The 10,511-nt window shown below is 42.9% G+C and overlaps 1 protein-coding gene across 1 annotated transcript in view; it reads right to left on the reverse strand.

Annotated features, from left to right (window-relative positions):
* Positions 1-1,437: 1,437 nt before the first annotated feature.
* CRK (CRK proto-oncogene, adaptor protein) overlaps positions 1,438-10,511 on the reverse strand; it is a 21,819-nt gene continuing 12,745 nt past the window's right edge. The window contains exon 3 of the mRNA XM_014527613.2: positions 1,438-4,818. Coding sequence (XP_014383099.1) covers positions 4,681-4,818 — 138 coding nt within the window. The 3' untranslated portion in view covers positions 1,438-4,680. The remainder of the gene's footprint in view (positions 4,819-10,511) is intronic.

Consider the following 10,511-nt stretch of genomic DNA (forward strand, 5'->3'; position numbering starts at 1 on the left):
GCCGCGGCCCCGACACGAGGAACGAGCACGTGGCAGCGCAGCCGGCCCCGACGTCCCCGCAGCCCGGGGATGCCTGCCGCGCTGCGGAGAGCGCCACTCCGCCTCGGGCCTCGCTCGTTAGTGGCCTTTTGCTTTTACATAGATATGTTCTATTAATTAAAAATGCTTTTACTCGTGGCGTTTTGGCGAGGGACTTCCCCGCCCCGGGAAGGGCCCGGGGGAGCAGGGTCTCCCCGCTCGGGAGCCTGCTCTCATCGTTTCAAACCAGTGCTCATCACACTCGGGGCCCCCCAGCGCGGAAACCCACCCCGAGATGAGGCTTTGCAGCCGCGCTGGTGGCGGAAGCCCCGCGTGAGGACCGTCAGGTGCTTGGGGCGGCGGCGGCCGGGAGCCGTCGGGGGCGCCGCAGGCCCTCTCCCTGGCCAGCCCGCGCTCACTGGCGGAGCCGTTCTGTTACGCGCTTGTGGGAGGAGAGCGGTAAGCTCAGGCTCTCCGCCCCGGGGCCAAGCACAGCCACGACCAGGATTGCCGCAGCAATAAACAGCTCTAACACGGGGCAATTTCCCCCTCAGTTCTAGTCTCACTTGGTACCAGACCAGCGCCTTGTGGCAAGGGATGATAATACGCATTAAGCTTTCATTTAAAAACACCCCCCACGCCACCTCTCCCATCACTGGGAGTGCCAATGCACTTTGGCCTGTGTACAGACTCAACCCAATTTAGCTGAGAAACGATCTCCATCTTCTGAACTTCAACTTCTGATACCTAAAAATGAATTTAACATGACTACTACTGCTTGCTTCCTTGCTGGCACGTTCTAACGAAGGTATCCAGTGGGAGCGTTCATCCCATAATCCTGGTATGTCCAACCTGTGAGCACTGCAATAGCCAAAGATGCCCAGACACAGCGAGGCAACTCCAGATACAGCACAGTAGTAGTCAGACAGGTCTCCCCCCCCTCAAACTGCCAAAAAAATACATTTAACTGTTCTATAAATATGAAAACCTAAGAGGAATGAATATGGTGAGCTATACTCATGGTCAAATATTACTCTGTTAACACCTTAAAAGGACTGCAAAAGACATCAAAACTTACGAAACTATTATGAGCTAATATGAAGTGTGATTTTATTTGCTCCGCAAAAGAAAAGCTTTGGCATTTTTCAGCAGATAGGAGTTAGTGATTTGTTTAGTTTTAAACAAACCACTTTGTTTTCAAAAGTCTAAATGTTATTTCTCATCAGTTAAGCTTCCTCTTATGCAAATGTTGCTTTCAGTAGCTTCTTATAGGTGAGCAATTTGCCAGTGCAAAAACTAGTACTGCAGACAATCATATTTTATCATTGCAAAGTAGTCTTTATAGTATCATTAGTAAACAAATGGAAATCTTCCAGAAAACACTTGCTCTACAAGGACACCGAGCCAATTTTTTGGCTATTTTTTTTTATTTACTTCACATACTATGAACATATACATTACATGCTACAAAAAAATTAAAAGAATTTTTACTGTCAAGAAAGTGGATAGTGTTATAATACAATGGCACATGTTCATATATTTTTGCTTCAAACTGGTTTCCTTGACCTCTCCCCCCGCAATCATTAAGAAAATGAAGTGTTTTTACTCAAACATGATTAGAAGTATTTGCATTAACACAAACAACTCAAACAGATTAACGAGACCTTTACCAGTTCAAAAAGTAGTTTTAAAAAGTTGGGGATTACTGAAATAAAACCATAGCAGCCAAGTTGTATTTTATTTAGTGTGATAAAATGTGTAAATGCACCAGGAGAACAGAGTGTAGTTGCACCTTCTGCTTTCATGCTGTATTTCTAGAAATACGTTCTTTGTTTTAGCACCTGCCTATGCATGGACACACACACCCACCCCCCCCCCCCCTTACAACTGCAGCCAAGCAGAGATGATGGAAAAAAAGAGGCTCCCCCCACCCCCACAGAGACTGGGACATGTGGAATAGGAGTGACAAAGGCCACAAGAGGATTTCACTTATATATTTATGGAATCCATTTCAGCTGTCCTTGGAGAACCTGACGAGAGGTTGATACCTCTATTTTGTACAAATGCAAACATCCTTTAGGTCTGCCATCTGTGGAATAAACCTAAATTCCAGCTGAAAACTCAATAAACAGCGGAATGTTTGCAGTAATGTACTAGCTGGCTAAGAAAAAATGCTGGACAAAAACTTAGAAGTCTGCAGCAACATCAGCAATTAAGACTTTTTCTGCTATGTCAGTGTTTAAGAATTTGTGATTATAAAGTCTTCACAAGAGCCTAGCTACAACCTTAGTAGGACCATTCACTTAGTAATAAGAATTCCCATCTCTCCTTCTAGATTAAAAAAGGACATAATAAAACGTTTCTTTCAGAAGATATGTGGGGGGAGGGGGGGGTTGCGTGTGTGCGCGCCAAGAATGTATGGGCTAGCGTTCTGTACTGTGGCAGAAAGAATCAATTTAAAATAGACTAAATTGTACTGCCTTACTGAGAACACTGAGCACATCTCTCCTTTGCCTAATTATCCTTTTCTAATACCTGAAGAAAAATAAATGCACATACAAGGCAATTAGGAAGCTCTGGGTTTAGAGCTGCAGGCATTGAGTGTTCAGTTCCAGTAAGTAGCAGGGTCCAAAAAAATAATCATACAAATCAGCTGTAAAGAAACTAACATTTTACTAAACTCATTATTAAAACATCTTTCAGCATTTTGGAAGCACTTTCTGTGCTAGTACACGCAATCCCACCATCGAGGACTGGGGATTCAATAGTAATGTAATCTCATTATGATCATCTCTAAGTCACTGCCACAAGGACAAATTAGTTGTCAGTTTTCCACAAGGTTTTAGAAAGCTGGGGATGGGGAGGGGAAAGTATTCATTAGTGTGCATCAGACTTGCTCTACAGTATTATTCTGCACCCATTTCCTTAATGAAAATGGGGCAGACATACTGACCTGAGTTCTCAGATGATCCTTTGCAGTCCCTTCCAGCCTTATGAGTCTATGATTCTAAGTCGGGGCTGGGGCAAAGGTCAACAAATGTTTAATTACAAATAGAAAAAGGAGAAGACATGGCTGTTCCAGCAGTTTAATAGTTCTCAGGTAAAACATTACCTGTGGCCTGCTGCAGCAGCCTCTGTGGCGGGAAGTAGCCCTTGCTACATTTACAACTAACGGTTAAGAGATGTTCTATTGCTATTCATTTGTTTATTTTGACAGAATCTGAAAATACCCTGTCGGACAGGGTCACGATATAGTCAAACCTGTTTTTCACCTTTGGCTGTTTTGGTCACTGAATCGCTGTATTCCAAAAGAAATCAGTCCAAGATGCATGCAAGGGGTTATCATCTCAGTGTTTAGTTTTAGTTTAAAACAAACCAAAAAATAATGTATCCACTGTAATTTGTGTTAAAGAAAACCAGGTATAGGTTAGTAGAAAAAGCAGAAAATCCAAATAATACACAACATAAAACACTTAATGCACTCATTTTTGTTGTGAACTATGAAACATCTTACATATTTTTAGAATCAGACCAAAAGCACAACTAAGCATCTTCCATTATTTTATTAAAAATAAAATTTCTTATAAATTTATTGTTGAAGGCTTTACAGATGAAAACCAAAACCAGAAGTGTCCCTAAAATGCTTTTAAAATAATCTTGGTTTGTCAGTTGAAGAAGTAATAGCAATCTGATCTGTGCAAGGATTCATTAAGGATAGGAAAAATATGAAATTGCCCTAAATAATTTAATTCTCTACTACATCTGGCTAGTTTGTTATGTCATTTTGACATCAGTGCTGAATGTTAGTAGACTTAATGAATGAAATACTGCCTTAAAGCTATATATTAAAGTGCTATGCACATTTCTCAGCACTGATGTGGTCTATACTTCCTTAAGTTTATAGTTGTGGGTAAAAATATTGTCTTGCATTAATGTCTTAATTTGAAGTTAAATCAGCTACTAGCAGAATCTGAAGCATCAACAGTACTGAAGAAATAAATCTCTAGTGTCCTCAAACTCTTTTAAAAGATCAGCAAGTGGACTCGCTCTGTCCTTCAACGTTAAAACAGTAATTAACTGTAAAGCAAAGCTATCCCAATGTGTGTTCTACATTTAAAAATATATTTGCTCTGTGCATCGGTTATTCACCGTGCAAAACAGTATACCAACTTATTAGGGCAGAAATGTTTGAACGAGAAAGTGGAAAAAGCTCCAGGAGAAACTGAACGTGAAATTCCTACCTATGGGTTGCTTTGTTGTTTGTTTTTGTTTGTTTAAGGTTGACTTGCTTTGTCAGTGAAAGAGGCAACAAGACTGGAAAAAGCTACAAATGCTATTATCCCATAGCTGCGCTGTTGCTTTCTCCACTTGTTGCTGGAGCCAAGGTACAGTCTTCCCTCTGTATGGACACAAGCAGGCATTACAACCTGTAATCATATAGTAGTACTGCCACTTGACAAACAAGTTATCTACTTTCGTACCCCGAATAACATGACCTTTAATTAAGGAATGATGGTGTTCAGTCCCAGGGATTTGCAGGTATCTGAATGCTTATATAAGCAATCCTGCTTTGAACATCCGTAGGTACACAGTCTAAAATGGCAGCTGCAGTGAAACAAAGCGAGATTGTTCCCATCTGGAAGCAAAACTGTTGAGTCACACTCAGCTGAAGTCCTCATCAGGATTCTGTTGATCCAGCAGGCGGACATGTGTGAATGGGAAGTGACCACGTTTACCATTACACTCTCCTTCCCATTGACCACTCACATTAATCTTTGTGACCTTCACCAGCTCACCGACCTGCAGAATAAAGAAATAACTTTTCACTATTATGCATTTGATCACTACATCAAATCAAATAATGATACATCCCTATTATACATTTGATTGTTCATTACCCAATTTGGTGTTGTCAGACTCGTTTACACTAGCGAGCCTCTGAAGAATGCTTCCTTACAGGATGAAAGCAAAGATACCTAATCTTTGGCAGATCAGCCTACCCAAACATTAATCCACTGAAGGAAGTATAAGAGTAAAAGGAATGCAGAATTATGACATAAAACTGCCCACAAGAGAAAGCCTACTGCTGTATTTCAGCATATTTTGTGACTTGATTGATCAGCTTTTGTTAATATTACTTAATATTAGATACCTGAATATAATCAGTGCGAGTTTAACAGTAGATAGAGAGGGAAGTGGATTTGCAAGGTAGAGGAAACACTGAGAGATACTGGCTCTTCAGAGATCTCAAAAACAAATGAAGTACTGAACAAAACATTGTAATATAAAAATGTTTGATATAGTCCTCACATACAAGAAAAAAATCTAGATACTCCTTCAGAGGAGTATTGCAGGATCCTTCAGAAACAAACCAGAATGGCAAATAAGAGTAAAGTAGTGACATTCTACGGTTTAAAAAAGGTTAGGTTGAAAGTATCTTATTTTAATAGCCTGAAATAGTAGCATCTGACTAAACACTCAGCATCAAAATTCAGTCTGTTAGCCACATGGAGCCCACAAAGGGTTCACATCAAGTCTACAGGCTCCTGCCCAGCCATCAATCCTCCCACTGCTACTGCTCCTACGGCAGCCTGGAGCTCTGGGCTTCCCCTCTCTTCTGGCTTCTGCTTCCTACCTGGCTCCTGGGGCCAGGACCGGCCAACGGGAAGGGGGCCAGGGAGGGGTCTATGCTGCCTGTTCAGTGCACGCAGCCAGTGCGGGGAGGAGCTGGGCTGCCCATGCCAAGATAGGGGAAGCAAGCTCCTTGTGTGGTGGGGTGAGGTGGGGCTGGGGGCACACAGTTTGGACAGCCCTGTATCGGACGATATCTGCATTTGGCGGACAGACCCAAGGGGAAAAAAAAGTATAAAGATTAGGTAACTTGCCACAGGTTACACAGCGTCAGTGAAAGAGTCAGGACTACAATCCAGATATAAATTAAATGCGTGCTTTGGCAGAATTCCAGACTTCTCCGCGATTGGATTCAAGCTACTGTCTTAATCTTTTATTTTATATGGCAAAAAGTAACTAAAACATATATTCAAATGTTAGCTCAAATACGAGTAAGATGACATAATTTATGTTGCAGAGTCAAACACACAAAATTAGGGACAACTACCAGTATTGTGTCCCTTTATGTGCATAATAGTAATTTAAATTAGGATTAGAGGGCACCGATCTATCAGTCATATATCAGATTGGCACCGATAAAAGGAAAATTTACATCATCAGCGACTGGCTTTTTTTGGCCACTGTAGCCGATAACGTCACCGATAAATTCTGTGTGCGTGCACAGCCACAGCGTGCATGCGGCCAGGAATGCAGCCTGGCAGCTTGGAGACCAGCGTCCAGACGGTAAATCTGTGGGGAAGAAGGGGCGCGTGGGGAGGTGGGGCAGGCGGCGCAAAATCGAGTCCCCCCATGGTGAGCAAGGGAATGGGGCAGGGAGCAGGGTGGAGCTGTGGGCAGCTCCCCAGTGCTGTGCACACCCCAGGGGGAGGCATGAGGGGGCATGTGTTCCCAGGGTTTGTGCATGGGCCACGGATGGAAAATGGACTACTCCGCTGCAGGCTCGCACTGGCAGGGCTGGGCCAAGGCTTTGCTTGGGGTGGGCGGCAGTGGTGCTGGGAGTGGAGGCTACAGGGAATTTTGGCGTGGCTGTAGCCCACTCCATAGCTACCCCTCCCAGTGCCACCACCTGCCCCAAGTGCCACCCTGGCCCAGCCCCTGGCTCCAAGCCAGCAGGTCCACCTCACACTGCTCACAAATCCTGGGGGGAGGGACAGCACAAGCCCTTCATGCTTCCCTCAGGAGTGCACATAGCAGCAGGGAGCCACCCCGCCATCCCCCAAGCTCCCCAGAAGAGCTGCCCGTGGGGTCACAATTCACCGCTCTGGCTGGGCAGCGCCTGTTCCTGCCCCACTCTCTTCCTCACTGTGCAGGCATCGATCTCTCCCCACCCCGCACATGGCCCTTCTCCCCCACAGACTTACTGGCAGGACACTGCTCTCTGTTGGTCTGCATTCCTGTCCATCAGCTATCGCAGGGGTTTTAATCTTTTTGAATAAGTGTACTATCCCCCTGCGTCTGACCAGCCAGGCGGCGCTTGTGCCATCCCCACCTGCCTGTGCGTACCCCGCCTAGGGCCCTTCCCAAGTAACCCCGCAGCTATGGGATTGGTATTGCCTGATATGGACATTAGTATCGGCCAAGAAAATCTTTATTGGTGCACCCCTAATTAGGATCTCAGCGTGTTTGTTTGTTTTTTTCCCCTTTAATTAAAACTGCATCTTGCACAATGAATGACGCAGGTGCTCAGAGTAAAACAGTCATCAAGTACCTTCTTTCACCAATATAATTCAATTAACACATTTTTATGCTGAAAGAAACCCTTCCAGTCTTACCAAGGCATGCCTCCACATTGTAATACAATTCCCTTCAAATACCGCGCTAAATATGTAGTTATCAACTTAGGGGTTCTGTTATTGGTCCCATCATGAACTGTGCCACACAGGCATTCATGGTTTAAATCCTCACAGCTCCTCTGAGATAGATATGATTGATCCCACTGCTACCAAAAAAGAATGGAAATGCAGGAAGTTAAACCACGAATTTCCAAGTTCCCCTATCTTGGGGTACTGTAGAATTAGTCCTAAAAATCTGCTAATTTCAGCTGTAGTAGTGATTGCTCTGTTACTCTGGAAAAGAGGGGCCCAGATTAGACAAACCAAAGTGAGGAACGTTTCTGGCAAGTACTGAAGGGGGACACCAATCATCACATGGCCAAAGGAGGGTCCAAAGCTAAGTTCTCTGGAGTGGCATTCATCTGCCTGCAGTTCCCTGCCTCAGCTATAAAGTAGTATAGAGGCTTTAAGAGCAAATGACACTAAGGTCCCTGTAGATAACAGCTTCATCCACTGTGCAACGTGGACACATCATTCCCTATGCACCAGTCATTGAGACACAGAAGTACTAGGGAAATACCCAGAGATAACATACTTAAAAGATCATGTATAATTCTTGCAGACTTAGGGTAGACTCAAGAATGGCATTTTCAAATCTGAATGACTGACTTTCCAAACTATAACATGCAATTTCCTAGTTGTAGTTTTTGCTATTTCACACTATAAAAACAACTTTATATTCAATTCTACAATGTACAACTCTACGCTCCCCCATCATGTTTTGTCACCTGGGTTTGATCACCAAGTCTTCAGCACTGCAGCATAACCCTTTTCTTCACTTAAGCTAAAAAATGAAGAGAGTAATAGAAGACTTCTTTTCCAGGGAGAACAAAGAACTAAAAGATGTTTTTTAATCTACTCAGGAGGCCATATGCGAGTTATCATATTACCCAGCTAACAAAATTTCTATATCACTTAAACACTGGATACTAGGAACCACCTTGCATGGTGGCAGATGAAAACATATTTCTCTTCCAGGAGTCCAAGAGATCATGTCAAAAACCTGCTGATAAACTCCTTACGGATTCATACTCTATTCCCTCTTCCCCTATAAAGCTCGGAGATAAAAGCTGAAGAGGCCGTGCACTACTGGCTTCATTTCCAATAGCATGTCAATAGCTCTCAATTGTAGCTATTTTTCCACAAATGCTGCCAATTCCATGACAAGGAATATCACAATGTTCAATGAAATCAGCACATGGACGATACAATTTACACTGGTCACGTCAGCTTAGTTTAAGCAAAGGTAACTGGAGAAAAAGGAAAATGTTTTAAAGAACTGATCAAAATACTGCTCCACCCTTCCCCACTGAAGGCATCTGGCCTCTCACTCATCCAAAGTACACATACAGGGCATCAAAGGCTTTTCAATTCATCACTAGATCTTACTATGTATGCAGCAGCAGCAGTGGTAAAATGCCTTTTCCCACCTTCAAGCTGCTAATACACTTCATCTGCTCCTGTTGCATAAGCATCTGGCCAAAGTAATCCACATATTTAGTTGCGTCCAGCCTGGTCTACTTAAGACATAAAGTACACCAACAATTTCCACAAGCTAGTGAAATTTTCGCAAGCTAGTTGAGAGCTCTGCTATCTCTACTCATAGTAACTGACTTATTTTGTAAGTTGGTATTTGTAAAGTCCACCCAGTTTACTTAATTATGGACCAATTCACAGCATAATGGCAAAACTAAAAACTACTGTTAGTTTAATTGAGGACATTACAACAAAACAAGAGTAGTTGCACAAACATAATTTTCCTTTTAAAAATTCTATTACCACTTTCATTGTTCTACACTGTTTTATCTTGACCAAAAATGCTATATGCTCTATTTAGTAAATTCCTAGGACAGGTGCCCTTCAGGCACTACTAGGAACAGTGTCACATGCTAGTGACACCCACACACAAACTTTCTGTTGCTGTACAACTGTGTAGTAAATTAAGAAAGCTGAATACTCACTAATGTTATAAACACACACGCACCTACTTGTTTGGGGAGGGGGGGTTGTTTTGGGTTTTTTTTAAACATTTTAGTTTTTGTTATTACTTCCATTTAAAATTTCACTTGGCTAAGAAAATCACTGGCTATTACCCATCCCTAATAAATTGCAAGCATCTAATCTGACAATACGAAGTAGGATTTTTTTTTAAGAAAGCAGGGGAAATCAGAGGGTAAGGATGCTCAACCCCAGGCCCATGGGATAGATCTGGCCTTCACAGCCATGTCATCTGGCCCACAGGGCTTCCTACAGGTCCAAAAATTTGGAAGTAGGGGAGTGGTGGCAGAGTTAAATTGCTGCTCTCCTGCTGTCAAATTCTTTCATCCTGTGGGGCTGGGGTGCTGCAGGCCCCCACCCAGGACATGGGACTAATCCAAGCCCAGAGGGCTGGATGTTGGCAGCACCAAACGCAATCTAGTTGTTGCAGGTCTGGGGTGGTGTGGGGCCCCATCCAGGCATGCAGTTCCAGGCGGAGGCCCACACAAGCCCAATCCAGCCTTTGGATCGGCCCCACACCACTTTGGCTCTGCAAAACTGAAAGGTTAAGCACCACTGTTTAACAGCTATTATAATAACATACATAATTAATTTTTAGATTAACACTTTATCCATCTCCATCAACATTAAAATCACAGCTCTTATGAGATCAGGTTTAAAAAATTCTGCAAATGCTGTTTCAAATATTTTATCAAGCATAGCAAAGCAAAAAGTGACACCAAATGTAAATGGTCTCTATTAAAAATGCACTCAAGGATGAATAATATGAAAAATATTTTTTATAATGGCTGTAACTTGTATAATATGTAGACCCATAGCCAAATATCTCCTACATACTACCATTACTTTTAATGATGATCAAGAGACAAAAATTACAGATGTCACAAACCCAAGTCGGCAACCAAGCAGCCGATGAAATTAAAAATAATGGTTTGATACCAAGTAAGAGGAGTAAGTTTCCATTTCCAGCATGGCTGAGGCCCACCTAGCCTCCTATCCAACAGGTACCACCATCAACCCGTTTTCCTGCTG

Source organism: Alligator sinensis, unplaced genomic scaffold (genome assembly GCF_000455745.1).
Source record: "Alligator sinensis unplaced genomic scaffold, ASM45574v1 scaffold2028_1, whole genome shotgun sequence".
In the NCBI taxonomy this organism is placed as follows: domain Eukaryota; kingdom Metazoa; phylum Chordata; order Crocodylia; family Alligatoridae; genus Alligator; species Alligator sinensis.